This window comes from Pelodiscus sinensis, chromosome 10, assembly GCF_049634645.1.
Source record: "Pelodiscus sinensis isolate JC-2024 chromosome 10, ASM4963464v1, whole genome shotgun sequence".
NCBI lineage: Eukaryota > Metazoa > Chordata > Testudines > Trionychidae > Pelodiscus > Pelodiscus sinensis.
The window spans coordinates 54,752,003-54,772,666 of record NC_134720.1 but is presented as its reverse complement, the minus strand read 5'-3'; the positions used below and the strand labels follow the sequence as shown (position 1 = coordinate 54,772,666).

Here is a 20,664-nt window from a genome sequence, read left to right as displayed (position 1 = left end):
TCATTAGTCTTTTTCATCCTTCCTGCAGAATGTCTTCCTGGACATGATCCTTGGGAAGGCTGTGTTCAGTCGAGACAGGCAAGGAGAATATCGCTTCGCCACGCCCCCGCCACCTCAGGTTGGAGACCAGTATTTTGCTGTCAATCCTACAAATGTCTGCAGATTAATTTGGTTTTCTCCCATGCATTTTATAGTGGCATGCATGTGTGCTTGCTGCCCTTATAAAGTCTGTTTTGAAATCGTGTCTGATGTCTGTAGCTTTACAGTTAAAAAGGACTGTAACCGAAGCGCCGTTACACATTACATGTGTACATGGAGATGTGTAGCTGCACTTACAGGTCTTGAGAGAGAGAGTGCCTGTCACTTTTGAGGCCTCTCATTTTTCTTTTGACATGTGTTTTCACCCCCAAATGGCACAATTAAATTTTCAGAGACTAACATGCAGTGTCTCCACTGCCCATTGCAGACCCGTAGTAGTAGTCTGCATGTCAGCAGATCGGTAGAGTCGGACTAGAAATACTTGATTCTTATGAAATCAGGGGTCGGGGGATTTGATCCAGCTCCCAGTGAAATGAATTGTGTTGACTTCAAAGGATGTTAAATTGTCCTCTCGGTCAAGGGTCTCAAACTCCCGGCCAGGGGCGGTCCCTGATCGTAGTGATTGCAGAATCGGACACTGGCCCCCAAGTTCCTCCCCTTCCCACCAGCCCGCTCCCCCTGAACCTGTGGCTGGCCTGCGGGCCGGGAGTTTGAGACCCCTGCTCTGTGTGATCAGTAATTTGACACACACATACTAGCAGGTTACTTACAGTTCATTGCTTTGCATGCTTTTTAACAGCACACGCTGTGAGATCGGCACTGTTCGTTTAAATTGCTTATGCTTGTTGTTTGGAGACAGCTGAGCAAACGCGTGTCAGGGTAGAGGGTTTGGGTGTCCCCCCTTCCTCCCCATCTGGGCATCAGGCAGACACAGCTCTATTAGACACGTGGTTTAAGGCTGTTACCTGCAATGGGAGACTCCAGGCAGGACTCTGCTTGCTGGGAAATGCCGGGGAAGTGTGCGAGCTGGATACTAGGATGCAAAGTCTGATTTTTTTCCCCCTCACCTTTGTACCTTTTAAAAATCTCCTTGCTGCCACAACGCAAGCGAGGTGCGTGCGACCGTGACACGTTGTGATAAAACCCAAGCCCAGCCCATTGCTAAGGAACGTCCGATTCGCTCTGGGCTCTCACTGTCAGGTTTCTGGCGTGTGGTGTCTCGTTTCTATACCTGTTTGTTTCCCTGTTCCCTCTGCAGGAGGCTCTGGATCGCTGGCGAGGCTGCTTCCTTTCGTCCCTGTTTGGCTGCAGAGGGAAGATCCCCAAAGCCAAGTACATGCACCTAGCTCAGGAACTGTTGGTCGATCCGGAATGGCCCCCCAAACCTAGAACAACCACCGAAGCGAAGGCGGCCCCCCCGGAGAATGGCTCCTGCCAAGTCGTCACTGTAACGTAGCCGTGGCGCGTCTGTGGCCGTGCTCAGAGCGATCAGGGCTCTGGCGGCGTGAGCCTGGCTCGGGCGGTGCCGTCGCACGGTCGCTGACGGCAGCCGGAGCTGGGCATCCCCCAGCGGCTCCATTAAAAACGAGCGAGAGCGTGTACAGCAGAATATCTATTTTTTTAATTTTGAACCTCGCTTAGCCAAAGTGAGCTGTGTGTAAAGTGCAGGGCAGTTCAGCAGGGCCTCTGACTCTCTGGGGTGTTGGTTCGGTCCTGGGCCCCAACACCGCTGGGCACAGCACGCTGTCTGGCGGCCTTGCCTGCTCCTTTGGAGAAACAGCCTGGAGCGGGCGGGCAGTCATTTCTCCTTCCCCTTTCTCGGAAAGCGCCGTGACTGCGTGTCTGTTTCACACGGACAGCATCCCTAGTAGCGCCCGAGCCTGCCCAGCTGTGGTGCGGTACGAGGGGACTGCGTCTGACCCTGCCGGCCTGGGGGATGCAGCAGAGCAGGGCGCTGCCTCCCTGGGAGGAAGGAAGCACATTGGTCCTCCTCAGCTAATCCTGAATTGTCCCGGGCTGCAGGAGGACGCGTTGTTAGGGCCTCTGAGGTGGGGCCACGTCATTGCTCCTGCATTCACCACGCCGGTGGCCCCGGGGTTCGGTTTCACTTCCAGACCCGGTTTTCTGTGTCAGTTGAGTGATGGCAGCCCCTTTGCACCAGCGAGGCCAGAACTGCTGCTGGGGGGCAGAACGTGCTTTTCACCAGCCCGTAGCATTAGCCAATAGTAGTTCTGGGCACCAAGGGCTTGTAAATGCCAAAGGGTTGGCCTACCAATGTCTTAATCAGCAGGCAGTTGTGTGCAGCTATGTTAGGGTGGAAACGGGAGCCTACGGCGCAGACTCCCCACGAGGGTGGGAACTTGTAAATACGAGACAGCAGAGCAGCAGCAACTTCTTCAAACCCATTGCATTTAGAAGCCTATAAAAATGGTGGTAAAATGCAAACCCTTCGGCACCCTAATGAAGCAGTAAAACCCGGAGGGAAAGCTCCAGCCAGTTCTCACTGCTCGTGGGAGAGAGTTGAAAAGCTCCAGTTCGGGTTGCCTTTTGGAACTCGGTGACATTGACCAATCTAAGCCACTCTGGGCTGTGGGGAGGACACTGGGCCCTTCCGTGCCAGGCCGAGTGATCCCTGCACTGACCCAGGCAGGCAGCTCGCGGGGGTTAGCGAGGGAGGGCTCGAGGGCTCTGTCGGAAGGGGGTTTGCAGCTCAGGCCTGTTTCCCGTGTGTCACAAGGCAGTGCCTAGTAACCCCCTCGCTGCTGAGTCTGCCGCACTGCTGCGGGAAGGAGTTCTGGGCGCTGCACGTGGGAGGCTCCTTTAGGGCTGGGAGGCCCGGCAGTGCCAGCACCAGTGACTCCTCAGGCCTTGCTAATGCGCTTGGGGCGCTCTGTGCCCCTGCCGACTAACCGCCCTCGCCTGGCTTCCTTTTGGGCAGGTGTGGAACAGGGATGCAAAACCCTGTGTAATTGTTTAGCCAGTTAACCAACGGGGGGTGCACGGCCGCGGCCAGCTGGGACACTCTCCTCCCTCACCTGTGGCGGGCCCCACGAGGCTGGAGCAGCCTCCTGTCAGCGGGGGCAGGGAGCTGCTCCGGCCCCCCGGTTAACGGGAACCAGGAGGCCTCACCTGCAGTCCCATCCTCCGTGTGGAGCAGAATTGCCCTTGTGCTGCCTTGTTATGCGGTTCCACTTCAAGCCCTGGTTGTAACCTTAGACGCATGAACCCGGTCGCTGTCCGAGGCTGCCGCTGCGGAGTCTGGATCTTCGCTCACTGGGGGCCTGCCGGCTGAGGAATGTTCTCGCCCCTTTCTGTGTGAAGCCATGCACCTCAGACCATGGAGCTGTGACCTCCGACCACCCCCCTCTGCTTACAAGTAACTCACCGGGGTTTCTGAGTCAGCGTCCCTCATTGTAGCTTGCCTGGTCAGTGACAAGTGTGCACACGGCCTCTTTCCTGGCGTGGTGCTCATCTCCCGAGCCACTGCCCCGCCTGCCCTCGCCCAGCCTGTCCTGCCCGGCGATAAGCGGCCGTGTTCCACCCGCTCGAAATGCCCAGGCAGTGAGGAGTCAGCCGCGTGGCCAGTAGTGAGTTTGTTTAGCGAATTCCCAGAATTGCCAAGTGTGCCCTTTAAGTCTGGGCGCACGGCTTGTGAAAACTAGAGCACGATTTTCATTGGTCTGACGGCAGTGGAGTTGTAGGAGCTCAGCGCCTCTAGGGTCAGGCTCTCTGCTCTTCAAGTTGGGAGCCAAGATGAGTGGGGCTGTTGCCATCGCGGACGGACTGGCTAGTGTCTTTGGCCCAGAACCACTCGTTACTGCTGAGGACACAGGTCAGCTGTCTCGGTTTCCTTTTGCTTTTTGTTACAAGGGTTTATAGCTCTTGGGGTTCAAATGCAGCCATGCAAGTAGCCCGACTCCTACTGACGTGCCTGGGAATTGCACCTTCTGACCCGAGGGCCGGGCTCCGTCTGCACGCTTGTGTCACTTTGAAAGGGAGAGACGGTTGTTCAGGTGCACAGAAAGAGCCAAATTAGCAAGTTAGTTTCCTACATTGAAGTGTGTTGGACTTCAGAGTTTAGGCATAAAAGAATCCTTGTGTAATTTTTTCTTGAAAACTAATGAATTCAAATTAACAACTATTTAGTGGGCCCTACTAATTACTCTTGATGGACTTTTTTCTTTCTATTGTATAATTCAGCCTCGCACTGAAGAGTTTGATTCAGTTTTTCATATTAAATTATTTGAATGTATACAGACCTAAATTTAAATCTGTATATGTCTTACTTCAGTGTCCTAGGATTTGTAAATATTGCTGATTTAAATATTATTTATGCACATACTTTAAGGAATGGTCTACCCAGGAAAGCGAGTGTTAAATAATAAATGTAACTTAATTTTTTAAAAAATAAGCAACCAGATCTTTAAAATGTGTATCCCTCAGGGTTATTTTTAAAAATCTCCTTCCCTTCAGATATAATTAGTGGTAACTAGATTTCACACATTATACAACTAAATCTGCTGTAAAATAGGCTGCAAATAAGGTTTGGGTAAAAGTGGCTACGCCAAATTTGTAAACTTTAAATTGGGGACTTTTACAATTGCACTTTTATTTTTAAAATGGTCACAATTTTTTATTCTATTTATTTTATTCCTTGTTCTGTGTTTATGAAGATTGTGCTGAACCAGTTAATCTGAAATTGGGTAAATAATCATCTACTGTATTATGTATATATTATGTTAACATTAAACACATGCAGGATGCGTTTTTATGCTGCAAGTTTTTTAGCATTTTCCTTGGTTATCACAACATTCAGTAATTAGAAAGTGCTTTAGAATTTCTTCCATGAAATTTTGAATTACAAAACTAGATTTTTATATGTCTGAGTGAAAGGGGTGGTTTTCTGACAGTTTTTAGAGTCCTGAATATGTTAATTTTATACAGCACAGCTTTGGTTTTTTACAGCTATTTTCAATAAATTACAGCTTGTTTGATAATTGTGAACTGGAAATTACTCTTGGTTTCGGTGTGCTTCCTTGAAACTAACAAAAATAGAAGACTCGTGATTTCAGCATCCTCTGGAAGCTCCCTTCCTCTTTCCAAAAGCTAGTTCTAATCAGAGCGCCACTGTGTCTTTCTATTTCAGAGCATGTCATGCTGCTGTAGCGTGGTACCCGGCTGTCAGAGGCACACGTGCAGAACTGTACATCATTGTAACGAGCCTTGTCGAATCATTTTTCTGATTGAAGCTATTTGAAATAAAATGCAAATGAACCACGTGCACGTTCCTCACCTTTGCTGTGCTCAGTGTTTGGGACTGTTCCTCTGGCTCCCCCCCGCGCGCGGTTAGGGCTTGATTCAGAGCTGGCTGAAACGGACAGAATGGCTCAGAGGGCGGTGGCTTAGTCCCTTGTGCACACACTCTCGCTCCCACACGTGTGCATGGGCGTGTACATCCACGCACAAGGTTGATCTGGAAACAATGCTAGTGACCAAGGCTCCCTTTCCTGAGCCCTGTGCAGAGGCAGGGAGCTCAGCTGATTGGCTGGGGAAGGCGGGGGCGGGGTACTTGCCCTCTCGGACCAGCAGAAGCAGCAGCTGCTGGTGCCTGCTCTAAATGGAGACATTGGCTCCAGCCTCTGCTCCAGGGCTGGGCAAAAGATGATCTGCAGGCTGGATCTGGCCACGAGAGCCTCAGCCAGGTCCCTGCCTGCCCCGCCCCCGGGGGCTTGGCACTCCGGAGAGCTGGGTGCAGGGCCACGTGTGTGTGAAGGCTGAGAGCCTGGAGGGAGGGGAGCCAGGCTGCTCGTTCTGCCCCCGTCCCCAGTAGCTCCCATTGGCCAATTTCCACCAGTCGCAGTTGCATGTTTGCAGGACAGGCAGCATGTGAAGTGCCCTCCTCCCCCATCCCTCGGGCTCACAGTGTTCGTGTTAGTGCAATACACAGGGCTCCTGCAGCTTCCCATAGCAGGCAGAGGGGCTGGAAGGCAGGGACCCTGGCTAAGAAACCTGCTGGCTGAGAGCCACGTAAGGTCTCCCAGCCCCTTCCTTCCTCCCTCCTACCCCATGTAACCCAAACCTGCACCCTGCTCCAGCCCCCAGAAACTACATCCCCTCCTCAGGTCACAACCCCCTCCCAGACCCTGCACCCCAATCCGCTGTCCCTGGTCACAGTCCAAATCCCTGCCCCAGCAACTCCTCCGCACCCCAGTCGTTGCCCCAGGTCATGATCCCCTACTTCACCCAAACTCCCTCCCAGATTCCACCTCCCCGAGCTCCCTTCTGCGCCCAACCTCCACCCCAGCCCCCCGCCCCTCATGGAAGTGTGTGGCCCTCGACCACGTACCAAATTCTTGGAGTGGCCCCCCCATCAGAAATTATTGCCCACCCCTGTGTTAAGAAAGAAGATGATTCTTTTAACCGTTTGTGGGTTGTTGCAGATCATCTAAACCTTTCATCTTGGTTTTTTAACTCCTCTGTTACTAATTACTCCATGGGAACCTGTTGCATTAGGGCCAGATCTTTGCTACGTGGTAGAGTTCTGGCTCTCGAGAGTCAGAAGTAGCGAGTACTAGGTGTGACACTGGCTGTTTCGTAGGGTGAAACCGTATTTGCAAGATCTTTTACCATGCGCCTGTCTGCTCGAAAGGCCAATGACCCGTGTGCTTCAAGGTCTCCGAAAGGTGCCGTGTTAGTCTAACTAAAAACAACTATGGTCCTTCGCACCTTTAGGTTAACAAAAATATATAAATAGTATCATGAGCTGTTATGGGCACAACCCGCTGCTACAGCCAAGGGCAGTGTGAATTTTCTTTTTGATTTCATATTAAACATAAGCAGGGCTCGACAAGCCACGGCGAGATCTACTCACCAGCCCCGCCCCGCGTGTGCGCCAGACCGGTACTGCGCATGCTTGCAGCGCCGGTCAACGGGGCGACCGGCTGAAATCTACTCACCACGGGCGAGCAGAAACAGCGATTTGAGGAACCCTGATCATAAGCATTGCTCTGTTATTTATCCCTTGTTTTAATACATTTTCTTCCACGTCTATGGACTATTTCAATATATATTTATCGCTATGCTTTTTGTTTGTTCTGGTGGATGCACATCCACACACAACCTCAATATCGGTGTTGCAGATAAGAAAATTCAGCCCGTCCAAGGATGGAAAATCTTAGAGGGAACACTGCTAGTGGCCTGTGTCTGCATCATGCATTGATGAAGGCCATGCTGAGGCTGTAACTTTTACCTTACTAAGAGCAGTGAGGCATTTCTGTTTCATCATTGAGATCTTCCAGTGTAGCTTCCTTGCATCGTGCTGTGCCGATAGCTCTTCCTCCAGGGTGACATCTGCCTGCCAATACTGTTGCTTTGCAACTACCATCTCTCTCCTGCTCTAAGGTCATGTCTCCACTTGCTTTGCTGGAGATCAATCTTCTGGCGTTCGATTTAGCAGGTCTAGTAAGGACCCACTCAGTTGAATGCTGAGGGCGCCCCATTGGCGCTCGTATTCCTTGATTCACGAGTAAGGGAAGCCAACGGGAACGTTTGTTCCCATCAACCTCCTGCTGTGGAGACGGCACCAAGCTCTGCTTAAGGTATATTGGCTCCAGCTACGTTATTTACATTGCTGGAGTTGAGTGGCTGAAGCCAACCCTCCGGGTCTAGTATAGACCTGGGGTGAGCCTGGAAACATCACATCATGAGCGAGGCTGAGACCCTTTCCACGCTGAACTGCACTTCCATAGTCCCGGACAAAGATGTTTGTTTAAGGAAGGTTACGGTAGAATGTGCTTGACGGGTTCTTTTGAAACCCAGCCCCAAGCCTGGAACCAACACGAACCTTTTGCCAAGGTTCTTCCAGCCTTGGGTTTTGTTACAGGCTGTTCGTGGAGGCCAGGGCATGAAATGGGAGAGACACGGAAAGGAGGTAAGAAACGCCGAGCCACGTCTGGAGCAGAAAGGTGCCCGCTCCCTGCTGGTGCTGCCAGGATCCTAGCTCTGATGCAGAAACTGGAGGGTCTTGTTCCCCAAAGCCTGATCACTTGGCAGGTGCGACATCGCATTGGGAACCACTGGTCTAGACACACCCTGAGTGCTGGCCTGGGCGGGGCTTTGCCTCTGGCCGGTGACAAGCCCCTTGCAGCTGTGTGGCCGCTGCCTTCTGGAGGAGGGGATCCGGACGCACTGTCTGCTGGCAGTGACAGCCCCCGGCCGTGGTCCTTGGCAGAGCGCTGGCCCATGTGCAAGGGGCTGTGTTAGATTGTGCTGCCTCGGAGCTCTCCAGGCAGTTTAACTCAAGCTACGATGGCTGGAGCCTGGCGCGCGTCTCTTAAAACCCAGCTGCCAAGTGGATTTCCACGCAGCGGGGAGAGGGAGCCCCGTAGCGGCGGGGGTGGCCGGAGCCGGACGCGTGCTTGGTCTGGATGACAACGGGAGCGTGTGTCTAAGGGGGTTACAGCATCAACAGTGACCCCAGAACACTGAGGACGTCGTTGCCTTTCTGCAGGATGGGTAGGGATGTCCCTGGCCTGTTTCTTTGGAGGTGAGACGGGAGGATTCCCTGCTCTGTTCCCTGCCTCTGGGGCATCTGGCCCTGGCTGCTGTGGGCAGACAGGACCCTGGGCCGGAGGGACCCCTGGTCTGACCCCGTCCAGCTGCTCCGTGTTCTTCTGAGGATTTTATTGTGGCTGATACAAATATGAGAAATGAAAGATTCTAAATCGTGAGTGCTCAGAACTTAGGGACAGCACCGGGGCTGCACCATCTGGGTCCTACCCGGACGCTCTTTGTCCGCGGGCCGTTTACAGTTCCCAGCTGCCTGGTGTTTGACCACAAGCTCTGGTTTGAGGGGACCCGTGGGCACCCCGGGGCAGGGCGGCACCGGGTCAGTAACCCACACCAGCCTCTGCTCAGCTGGGACTCACACTGACCCCGTCCTGGAGCAGAGGAAGTGGAGTCGATCCAACAAGCATTGGGGGAGGGGCGGGGCCCAGAGAGAAGAGGCAGGAAGGGGTGGGGCCAAGGGAAGAAGGGGGTGGGGTTTGGGGGAAGGGTTGGAAAGGTGGCAGCCCTGGAGCACTGTCAAACCCGTGTAATCGCACAGCAGTGCGGAGTCTGGGAGCTCTCGGTTCAGTTTGTGTTTTGCTACAGTCGTTCGTACAGTCGAGTTTGTGATTCACACCGTTATTACGAGATGGAAACCGGACCCTGTGGTACTAATTTAAAGCTGCTCGTAGTCCAGGCACCTCAGCCAGGAGGCTGGTTTTTCGGTTAGCTGCAACCATCCATATTTTCCTTCGGTTTGCCCTCAGAAATGCGCGTGGTTTCTGAAAGCTGCCGCCGGTCGCTCTGGTCCCGGTATCCAAGGCCTGGCACGGTTAGGTCTGCCTGCCGTGTATTCCGGCAACAAGCACTAGTGCGGCCAATTGGAAGGGGGGGGCTACGGCCTCTGTCGCCTTCAAGCCAGATTGCCTTCGTTTTCCCAGTGGCTTTTCCAGGCTTGAGAAAGCTAAAGACCCGTAAGCTGCTTGGCAGCAAGTTAACTCAGCTTCCCGCTGGAGGAGCGGGGGGGCCTTCCGCCACTGATCCTGGACAGCCATGTGCTGAAAGGCACTGGGCACAGCCTCTCGGACAAACTGGTCAGCTCGCTGGAGCTCTTTTGAACAAAGGCCATCGCTTGGAGCTTCCTGGTGGAGCACTCGGGAACCCGGCCAAGCTTAAACGACTGAACTTATCCAGAAACTATTTGGCAGCCTTGCCAAGAGCTTTATTTAGCACATGAACCGAACTTGAGACGCTCGCGCTGTGTGAACAGGCTCTGCTCAATAGACGGGCGAGCAGGATAGTCTGAGACCTGCAGGCGCTCGCTCCGTCTGCGTCCAGATGGCATCCAGTCCATTGCCCGGGCGCAGCCCACAGCCTGCTTGGGCGAGACATTTAACGCTCTCAGAACACCCTGCCTTGGTGCCCTCCTGGGCGCCGTCTGCATTTGCCCAGCTCAACTAAATTGCGCTTGTGCGGGAATCGGGGAAATCCCTCCCGGAGATCCCATTTGGGGACACGAGCAATCTCCGGAGTCTGTGGGTGAGACACCAAACTTGCAACTCCTCCAGCTTTTGTGTCCTGTGATTGACAGCTGTCGAGCTACTGGTGAGGCCTCAGTCCAGATGTCAGTGTACGTGGCCAGTGGTCTCAGTGGACTTCCGAGCTTGTTGTACATTCGAGTAACCTCTCTGCTCTCCGGGGGGGCATCTTCCATAGGCTGCAGAAACGCCAGGGGCTTCCCCGTTCAATAACAAGATGAACGTTCTTCCTACAAACCTCTTCAGCGAGCGCCACAATCTCCAGGCAATTTGCTAACTCGGGCCAGGCCGCAGCTTGTCTCTGGAGACTTCACCCCAGGCTGCCGGAGTTTGTGCTTGGCCCGCCCTGCGCAGTGTGACTGGATTCAACAGGCGGCTCCCGCAGAACGTAAACATCCTGAACCCACATTCCTGCCACGTCCCAGTCCCTTCGTCTCGGCCGGATGATCGTTTTCTGCCCCCTGCCACAGCCCTTCCTCGCCCCCACTTGAGAGCTCCACCCTCCCTCGCGCCGTCTTCTCCTACAGCTGAGCCCTGGCCGACCCTTGGAAGACCCCGCCGCGCCTGGCCTGTCGTTCCCACTGCCGTGCCCTTGCCTGCGACCGCATCACGCCCCCAGACTTCTGCCCAAGCGCCCCTGGACTAGCGAGAGAAACCGCGCAGGAGCGACCGCTCCACCACTGCCACACCCTCCTGGCTGTCACGAGACTCTCGACGTTCTCGGCCTCTCTCGGACATTCCTTGGGGTCGGATACTTGTCTGGCTGGGCGGCGGCTGGGCGGTGTAAAGTTGGGCAGCTTGCGCCTTGCAGCCCTGCTCAGGCCGTTGTACTGGTGAGACTTGTACACGGGCGGGAACGCAGAGGGGAGCTCAGCGCGCATGTAGTCCAGGAAGGAACCGGCCGGCTGGGCACAGCCCCCCAGTTCGCCCATTGCAGATGCCAGCTTGCAGCTCTCGCACAGTGGGCAGCAGCTGTGTTTGCGTCTCCTCTGCGCAGCATTGTGTATTGACCAGGCACGTGTTACGTGCATTTTACAGCCGTTCCCTGGAGCGATCACCCCAGCGTCCGCCCATTTCCAGGCCTTCGCAAGTGCTGTTAGGCAGTGACAAACCGGCTAGATGGAGACTTCGTCTGGTTTGGCCATGGCACTTGACTCCATGTTGCACCGCTATGAACCGGGACCCTCTGGTCCAGCCCGTGGCTGTTTCAGGATCACAGCGTTCTGGCGCGCAGCGAGGGGCAGGGAGACCCAGGATCTGGTGCAATGCAGGAGGAGGGCAGCGTGTGGCTCAGTTGGGTGGGGGAGAGACGGGGCGTGGGGCGGGGCTGGCAGCAGCGGGGCCAGAAATGACCTCCCCTGGTCTGGCAAAATCCCTCGTCCGAGACCAGTCAGGTCCTGAGAGTGCCGGCCCAGGGAGGTCCCAGCTGTGATACTGCTCCGCGCTCACCTGCTGCTCATTCAGCTGTTCGGGTTGTGCTGCCGCTCTCGATCCATCAGACGTTCAGGCTTGAAGCGGGAATGGCCGGGGGGGTTGTGACCTGTGCGGTGCAGACGTGCGGGAAGTCGGGTGCCGCGGACGAGACGGGACCTCGCGGCTTGAAGTAGCAATTGCAGCCGCTTGTGGCTTCCATCAGATGCTGGAGTCACAGTCTGGCTCACTGGCTCAGATTGGATCCTCAGAATGGCCTGGCCTGGCCTGAAATTACGAGTGTCCAGCAAGGACTCGCTGGCCGTTCCCAGACTGTCTGGCTCCTCGCTGGACGTCACGTGATTAAAGACGGCAAATGTGTAACCCCTCCCTCCGTGCTCCTCACTTACCCCCTTTCGGCCATCGCTCTGCTTGGGCGATAAATGTCTCTCTCCTGTGCTTCTAGTGGGGTTTATTGTCTAGTGCCACGGATTTGCACCCGCTGCAATGCCTAAGAACGTAGGAGCGGCCACCCTGGCTCAGGCCACCATCTAGCCAGTGTCCTGTTCCAACAGTGGCCAGTGCCCGGAGCCCCGGAGGGAATGGACAGAGCAGAGCAATTCATTGTTACCCAGCCCGAGGCTTAGAGACACCCAGAGTGTAGGGCTGCTTCCCTGACCACCCTGGCTAATAGCCAGCGATGGACCTGGCCTCCTAGAACTTAGGAGTTGTTTGTTTTAACCCAGATATACTTTTGGCCTTCACCATATCCCCTGGCAAGGAGTTCCACAGGTCAACTGTGTGTTGTGTGCAGAAGCACTTCCTTTTGTTTCTTTAAAACCTGCTGCCTCTGGCGTTTGTGTTATTTGAAGGGGTAAATAATATTTTTTTTACACCATTCACAATTGTGTAGACCTATTGTAGCCCTCCACACTTACCCTTTTCTCAGCTAGAGAGTCTCAGTCTTTTTAATATTGCCTTGGATGGAAACTGCTCCAAACCTCTGACCACTTTTGTTGCCCTTCTCTGTGCTAATGGAACAGGGTGGCCAGCACAGCATCCCATGTTTAAGGTGTGGGCGTGCCGTGAATCCATACAGTGGCATTATGGTCGTTTGTCTCACCCCTCTCTTTGCAAAAGGTCCCTACCCTTCTGCTCGCTTTTCCGACTGACTGCGCCTGGAGCAGATGTTTTCAGAGAATTGTCCACAGTGTCTCCGAGATCTTTCTTGAGTGGTAACAGCTAATTTACCCAGTTGTCTCCCAGGTTAGTGCGACCCCCTGCAGGCCTTCCCAACCCACGTCGCTAGCAGGAGTCATTTTGTATCTTCTGCAAGTTTTGCCACCTCCCCTTTCCAGATGACTCGTGACTGTCGACCAGCCGGGGTCCCGGCACAGACCCTGCTGTTTGCCCCTCTCCGCTGTGGAAACTGACCCTGTGTTTCCCAGCCTCTATCCCGTTACTGAGCACTGCAGCAGCGGTTCTCAGTGTGCTCCATGGACCACTAGTGATCTTGCAGATGGGCCCAGGCTTGGGGCTTGCTGCCCCCTGCTGGGGAGCATGCGCTGGTGCTCCAGCCCCGACCCCACCCCATGAGGTTGGAGTGTCAGGTCTAGCTTCCCACTGGGGGGAAGGGATCCGGCTCACGAGGTTAGGAAGTGGCTCCGGGCGCTGCTGCTCCCCCTCCCCCTCCCCCTCCTCGGGGGAACGGCAGCGCAGGAAACGGCTCACTGGAGGCTTTCCCAGCTGCTCCCATTGGCCGGAATCGTAGCCAATGGGAGCAGTAGGGGCGGGGCCAAAGTGTGGCAGGGCCACAGATCCAGGTAAGAGTCCCCCATCTCCCGCATGTGAGGAAGCAGGAAGACAGCGGGAAAGCGTTTCCCAGTTGTTTCCAGACTGAGGCATCGCAGGCTGCCCCACGGGGCGGGTCCCTGCCTGTGCAGGCCTGTGTGGGACGTGGGCTCACACCCGCTCTGCTACCTTGCCGTTCAGTCTCAGGGCCGTGGGCTTTGGAAGCTGGCGGGAGCTGTCTCCCCAGGCGTGGGAAAGCTGCAAAAACAACTCGGGCAAGATTTTGGCCCAACTACCAGACGTCTTCTGGGACCAGCGGTGTGAGGAAATGGGCCTAGTTTGGCCTCCCCCGATCCAGGCCTGAATCCAAGTTCATTCGTAACGACCTCGTTCCGCAATGCAGCGTGCAAGGCGTTCGCACGAGCAGCGTGAGCTCCTTCCACAGCCGGCTTCCTGGGTTGCACAACAGGAAGCCTGGTGCCAGGCCTGCTGGCGGTGGCGAGATAAGAATAGAAGCTGGGAGGGGGCCCCCGCCTCCCCTCCCGTGCCCACGCCGCTCTGCTGCTTTCGGGCTCTGACTCGCTGCCCTGCCCAGGGCGCGAGGGTCGGCGCGGCTCCCCCAGGTCTCCAGGGCAGGGCCCTGCCGTGGCTCGGACAGGCCAGCCTGGCTCCTGCAGAGCGAAGGCTGGTCAGGGCCCCGGGAAAGTCGCTTCTTTGTCAGGTTGCCCCAGCACGGGGACCTGGGGGCTCCACGGGGCTCTGAGGGGCACTACCAGCCCCTCCCCCGTGCTGCTCGCCCTGCCACAGACGCGCCTGGGGGCCCGTGTCAAGGTGGCAGCTTGTTCCCAGCACGTCGCCTCGGGCGCTGGGGTGTCCGCTCCCCGGGGAGCGACTGGCGGCCATGCCAGCCCCATGGCTGCACAGGGCCCGGGGGTGGGGGGGCAGGCGGGGAGCGCAGCTCTAGCCCATGAAGCAAGGGAAGAAGCCAGGGACACGGAGGCCTCGCTGCTCTGGTTTCCCTGCAGCAGCGCCCCACGCAGGCAGCAGGCGAGTAACGTAACCTGCCCCAGGCCCCCCTCGCTCTACCAGCTCCCTTTGCACTCACAATATTTCGCGTTACAAATCCTCCGCAGGGTTCGGGGTGCCCCTCTGGCCTGGCGGGTTCACGCCTGCGGGGTGACACGGCCGTCGTGCCTGGGCCGCGCTCGCAGCCGGGTCCCCGTGCTGAGGTAAAGCACTTTTCTCTTCAGCGGAGAGACCAGTCGGGCACCTCCCCCGCCTGGAGACATTCGTCCCCCGTGTGAGAGGAGTGAGGTAGAGCAGGAAGTGGGAAATGGCTCCTCGGACGATGCCCGGTTGCACTAGGACGGTACCTGACATCTCCCCTCTGGCCCGACCCTCCCGCCTCCTGCCCTTGGCTGCCCCCTGTTCAGCCTGGCACTAAGCTGGCACAGCTGGAGAAGTCGTGCTGGAAAGTTGCACTGGTGTGCTGGGCGTGCAGCGTGGTGCAGTGTGCAGGGTGTGGTGCAGCATGGTGCAGTGTGCAGGGCGTGCTGCAGCGTGGTGCTGGGTGTGGTGCAGCATGGTGCAGTGTGCAGGGTGTGGTGCAGCGTGGTGCTGGGTGTGCAACGTGGTGCAGTGTGCAGGGTGTGGTGCAGCATGGTGCAGTGTGCAGGGCGTGCTGCAGCGTGGTGCTGGGTGTGGTGCAGCATGGTGCAGTGTGCAGGGTGTGGTGAAGCGTGGTGCTGGGCGTGCAGCGTGGTGCAGTGCGCAGGGCGTGGTGCAGCGTGGTGCTGGGTGTGCAACGTGGTGCAGTGTGCAGGGCGTGGTGCTGGGCGTGCAGCGTGGTGCAGTGTGCAGGGCGTGGTGCAGCGTGGTGCTGGGCATGCAGCGTGGTGCAGTGTGCAGGGCATGGTGCAGGGCATGCCGTGTGGTGCTGGGCGTGCAGCATGGTGCTGGGCGTGCAGTGTGGTGCAGTGTGCAGGGCGTGGTGCAGTATGTCGTGCAGCATGGTGCAGCATTGTGCAGCGTGGTGCAGTGTGCTGGGTGTGCAGTGCGCAGAGCACGGTACAGTGTGCTGTGCAGTGTGCAGGGTGTGGTGCAGTGTGGTGCTGGGTGTGCAGCATGGTGCAGTGTGCTGGGGGTGGTGCAGTATGTGGTGCAGCGTGGTGCAGTGTGCTGGGGGGTGCAGTGTGCTGGGGGTTGTGCAGTGTGTGGTGCAGGGCGTGGTGCAGTGTGCTGGGGGTGGTGCAGGGCGTTGTGCAGTGTGGTGCTGGGGGTGCAGGGCGTGGTGCAGTGTGCTGGGGGTGCAGGGCGTGGTGCAGTGTGCTGGGGGTGGTGCAGGGCATTGTGCAGTGTGGTGCTGGGGGTGCAGGGCGTGGTGCAGTGTGCTGGGGGTGCAGGGCGTGGTGCAGTGTGTGGTGCAGCGTGGTGCAGTGTGCTGGGGGTGGTGCAGTGTGCTGGGGGTTGTGCAGCGTGGTGCAGTGTGCTGGGGGTGGTGCAGTGTGCTGGGGGTGGTGCAGTGTGTGGTGCAGCGTGGTGCAGTGTGCTGGGGGTGGTGCAGTGTGTGGTGCAGCGTGGTGCAGTGTGTGGTGCAGGGCGTGGTGCAGTGTGCTGGGGGTTGTGCAGTGTGTGGTGCAGCGTGGTGCAGTGTGCTGGGGGTGCAGGGCGTGGTGCAGTGTGCTGGGGGTGGTGCAGTGTGTGGTGCAGCGTGGTGCAGTGTGCTGGGGGTGGTGCAGTGTGTGGTGCAGGGCATGGTGCAGTGTGCTGGGGGTTGTGCAGTGTGTGGTGCAGCGTGGTGCAGTGTGCTGGGGGTGGTGCAGTGTGTGGTGCAGCGTGGTGCAGTGTGTGGTGCAGGGCGTGGTGCAGTGTGCTGGGGGTTGTGCAGTGTGTGGTGCAGCGTGGTGCAGTGTGTGGTGCAGGGCGTGGTGCAGTGTGCTGGGGGTGGTGCAGTGTGTGGTGCAGCGTGGTGCAGTGTGCTGGGGGTGCAGGGCGTGGTGCAGTGTGCTGGGGTGGTGCAGTGTGTGGTGCAGCGTGGTGCAGTGTGTGGTGCAGGGCGTGGTGCAGTGTGCTGGGGGTGGTGCAGTGTGTGGTGCAGCGTGGTGCAGTGTGCTGGGGATGCAGGGCGTGGTGCAGTGTGCTGGGAGTGGTGCAGTGTGTGGTGCAGCGTGGTGCAGTGTGTGGTGCAGGGCGTGGTGCAGTGTGCTGGGGGTTGTGCAGTGTGTGGTGCAGCGTGGTGCAGTGTGTGGTGCAGCGTGGTGCAGTGTGCTGGGGGTGCAGGGCGTGGTGCAGTGTGCTGGGGGTGGTGCAGTGTGTGGTGCAGCGTGGTGCAGTGTGCTGGGGGTGCAGGGCGTGGTGCAGTGTGCTGGGGGTGGTGCAGTGTGTGGTGCAGCACTGTGTAATCAGCGGCTGCTCTGTTCCCCTGGGCACTGAAACGTTCCGGCTCCGTGGCGACCCAGAGAGCAGCTCTAACTAACTGTGACTGTTCCACACCCATCCCTGCTGCGCCAGGCTGCCCTGGGATGAGGCACCTTGTAGGGCACCGTGCCAGCCCCCCCTCTTCCTCCATTCCAGCCCCCCCAGCTGACCGGCAGGTCTCTGGCTGAGCTCTCCCGGCAGCCTGGTGGGGCCGACGATGCTTCTCCCCCCCGCAGGAGCCCCGGGCGGTGGGTTGGGCTGCCTCCCCTGCAAGGCTGAGGCGGCGCCGGCCAGGCCCTGCGAGGGCAGCAGCTGCGAGGCCTTGGCCAGTGCTGAGGCTGAGGGAGGCGGGAAGGCTCCGGAGCAGCCCAGCTGACGCTCGGTCTCCCGGTGCCGTTACTTCACGCCGAGGCATTTCCTGCCGGAGCGGCCGGGCCCGGTGCAGCCAACGGTCACATTCCTCCCTTCCAAACGGGCGGGACGTGCTCCGAGACTCACGCTCCTTCTGTCAGCTCCCTGGGGGCTCCCCGGTGCCCCTCGGCCGCTGCGTCTCCCCCAGCCGGGCGCTCGGCCCCGGGGCAGCGCCTCAGGCGAGACACAGCGCCCTGTGCCGGGCTCCAGGATCGCCGCGGGGCCTGCCGAATGGGGCCGGGCCTCTGCTGGCCCACGAGGGGGGCCTTGGGGGCTGGAAGCAGCAGCCGCAGCATCTGAGGGGACCGGAAGCACAGTGGGGATTTATCCCCGTGCCGGGTGGGGGCGGGGCGTGCCTTGGGGGGCACAGAGGGCCCCAGGGAGCTCAGGCCGTGTCCCCCGGCATCCCCCGGACGCAGGCTAGAGCAGCTGTGACCTCTGCCTGGAGTGGCATGTGCAGGGGGCGCAGAGACTGGTGCCAAACTCACGGAGCAGCCAGCCAGTGAGGGCCAGGCCTGGGCGGAGCGGGGGGCTGGTGTCTGGCTCGTTATGGGGCGCACAGTGCTTGTGAGGGGACAGCGCCGGGGGGCCTGGATGCAGAGTCTGGGCAGCCCGCCAGCTCACGGGAGCAGAGCCGGGGGGGCTGTGGCTGCTCCATCAACCCCCATTCATGGCGGCTCGTGGTCTGCACACGTGGCTCGGACTGGCTCCGGTGGGGGGTGGGGGCGCTGGAACATCTGCGCTTCCCTTCCCAAGGGTCCCACCTGCTTCGAGGCTTGCGGCCAGCCCGGCCCACTGGCTCATCCAGTCTGATGGCCTGTGTGGGACAGAGCAGGAGCCGTCAGTGCCCAGGTAACTGCAGCCGGTCCGGACGCCGCAGCGCGACTCCCCAGCCGCGTCCTTAGTGGCTCATAGAGCAACTCGTCACCCTCCTTGTATAACAAACTGTACCCAGGGAGCGACTGCTCTGGCCCCTCCGGCTCAACAAGCCCCGTTCCTTCCCTTTCCCCCCCAGCTCGTGTTTGTCCGGTCTGTGCCCACGTTTCGAGGGTGGTGCCTAGAGCCGGGCACGTTTCCCCAGCGCCGAGCAGAGGAAGAATGACCCTGCGTGTCCTGCTTGCGACACTCCTCTTCCTACAGCCCAGAGTGATGTTGGATTTTTTGCAGCAGTGTCATGTTATTGACTCTCGTTCTCTTTGTGATTCACTCTGCCCCCAGATCCTTTTCCGCAGCTCTTCCTCGGCGTCAGTTCCCGTTTCATGTTCGTGCGATTGCTCGTTCCTTCCCAAGTGCAGCACTTTGCGTTTGTCCTTGAATGTCATCCCCTTGACCTCCGGCCGTTCCCCCAGTTTGTCCAGACCCGCGCGTGTCACGGCCCCGTCCTGCAGGGCGCTCGCCACCCCTCCCAGCCTGGTGCCCTCTGCAAACACAAGAAGAGCACTGCCTGTGCCAGTATGGAAATCCAGTTAATGGAACTGGATCCAGGACAGATCCCGGCAGGACCCGCTTGCAATGCCCTTCCCCCACTACCTCCCGGGACCGCGTTTCCAGCCAGCGTGCGCCTCCCTTGCTGTAGGTTCTTCTGGCTCCGTCTCCCTAGCTGCTTTACATGGGAGAGTAGCAAATCCCTTCCTAAAGCCAAGGGTCCCGCTCCCCCCTCCACAAGGCGATGGCTGGCACAGATGGAGCGTTCCAGTTGCGTCCCTACATGCTTGAGCTGGCTGTTAATAGTCATCCCTGTAGCCTGGCTTCCCGCCCGCGCCCCGCTCTCCACCGTCTTCGCACAGCCGGCTCAGGGCACCAGCCCCTCTCCGCCAGGGCCTGCGTCCTAGGAACCTGAGCGAAAGCCCTGGGGAGGAGCCAGGCCAGCGCTCTGCACCTCTGGCCCGGGGGGCTCTCTGCAGCCTGGTCCAGCTCCTCCGTGTGCGAGAGACGGTGTTTGCTGGGGCTGGTCCCAGGCTGTGGGAGGGACACGCCCAGGAGCTATGGACCCCCCCTGCTCCCCACCTTCCTTCCTGTCAAAAGCGACAGAGAAGAGAGCGGAAAACCTCCCCCCGGCTCCGTCGTGTGGGGCTGAGCCAGACCCCGTGCGCCAGGACCTGACACCTGGCCTGGGCCAAAGGGGGCTGGGTCACGTTTCAGGCCTCACCTCTGCCTGCAGCGTGTGTGTCAAGCAGCAGATCTCAGCTGATGGGGCATGACCCACAAGTGTGTCACAGGGACGTGCCCGGCAGATCCTGGGCCAGCCAAGGGTGAGTAGCCCTGTGTCGGCTGGGCCCCGTGACTCCGCATGAGTCGCTCTGACCTCTCCTCCTACTAAAAGGGTTAATGGGGGGTTATGGCTCTACTGCGGGGGGGGGCTATGGCTCTACTGTGGGGGGGAGAGGGGCTATGGCTCTACTGCGGGGGGGGGGCTATGGCTCTACCGCGGGGGGGGGGCTATGGCTCTACCGTGGGGGGGAGAGGGGCTATGGCTCTACTGTGGGGGGGGGTCTATGGCTCTACCGCGGGGGAGGGGGCTATGGCTCTACTGCGGGGGGGGGGCTATGGCTCTACCGCGGGGGGAGAGGGGCTATGGCTGTACTGCGGGGGAGAGGGGCTATGGCTCTACCGCGGGGGGAGAGGGGCTATGGCTCTACCGCGGGGGGAGAGGGGCTATGGCTGTACTGCGGGGGGGGGGGGCTATGGGTCACTGTGGCGGGGGGCTATGGCTCTACTGCGGGGGCGGGGGGCTATGGCTGTACTGTGTGGGGGGGCTATGGCTCTACTGCGGGGGGGGGGCTTGTGGATGGAAGAAGCCCTGAATCCAGCAGTGTCCGATGGGGAAACAGCTTGAGCTGTGCTTGGGAGCGCGGGGCTGAGCAGCTGCAGCAGGCAGGAAGGGGGATGCGATGCCCTGGGGGGTGAGCGTGTGCCTGTGTGAGCGTGTGCGCATTGTGAGCGTGTGTGTGCACTGCGTGAGCGTGTGCACTGCGTGAGCGTGTGCGCACTGTGTGAGCGTGTGAGCGTGTGCGCATTGTGTGAGCGTGTGCGCATTGTGTGAGCGTGTGTGAGCGTGTGCCTGTGAGAGCATGTGCGCACTGTGTGAGCGTGTGCCTGTGTGAGCGTGTGTGCACTGTGAGAGCGTGTGCACTGTGAGAGCGTGTGCCTGTGTGAGCGTGTGTGCACTGTGTGAGCGTGTGTGCACTGTGTGAGCGTGTGAGAGTGTGCCTCTGAGAGCGTGTGCGCACTGTGTGAGCGTGTGTGAGCGTGTGCCTGTGAGAGCGTGTGCGCACTGTGTGAGCGTGTGTGCACTGTGTGAGCGTGTGAGAGTGTGCCTCTGAGAGCGTGTGCGCACTGTGTGAGCGTGTGAGCGTGTGCCTGTGAGAGCGTGTGCGCACTGTGTGAGCGTGTGTGAGCGTGTGCCTGTGAGAGCGTGTGTGCACTGTGTGAGCGTGTGTGCACTGTGTGAGCGTGTGCGCACTGTGTGAGCGTGTGTGAGCGTGTGCCTGTGAGAGCATGTGCGCACTGT

The 20,664-nt window shown here is 58.6% G+C and overlaps 1 protein-coding gene and 1 pseudogene across 9 annotated transcripts in view; both read left to right on the top strand.

The window, feature by feature from the left end:
* ATP13A3 (ATPase 13A3) overlaps nucleotides 1–5,318 on the top strand; it is a 114,625-nt gene extending 109,307 nt beyond the window's left edge. For 8 of the 9 annotated variants that reach the window (XM_075938298.1, XM_075938303.1, XM_075938304.1 and 5 more), the window contains 2 exons: nucleotides 29–118; nucleotides 1,298–5,318. In XM_075938298.1, coding sequence (XP_075794413.1) covers nucleotides 29–118; nucleotides 1,298–1,495 — 288 coding nt within the window. In that variant the 3' untranslated portion in view covers nucleotides 1,496–5,318. The remainder of the gene's footprint in view (nucleotides 1–28; nucleotides 119–1,297) is intronic. The other variant, XM_075938297.1, reaches the window with a different exon arrangement.
* A 3,793-nt stretch (nucleotides 5,319–9,111) lies between these two features.
* On the top strand, nucleotides 9,112–14,535 carry LOC142830824 (podocan-like; annotated as a pseudogene).
* The last annotated feature ends 6,129 nt before the right edge of the window (nucleotides 14,536–20,664 follow it).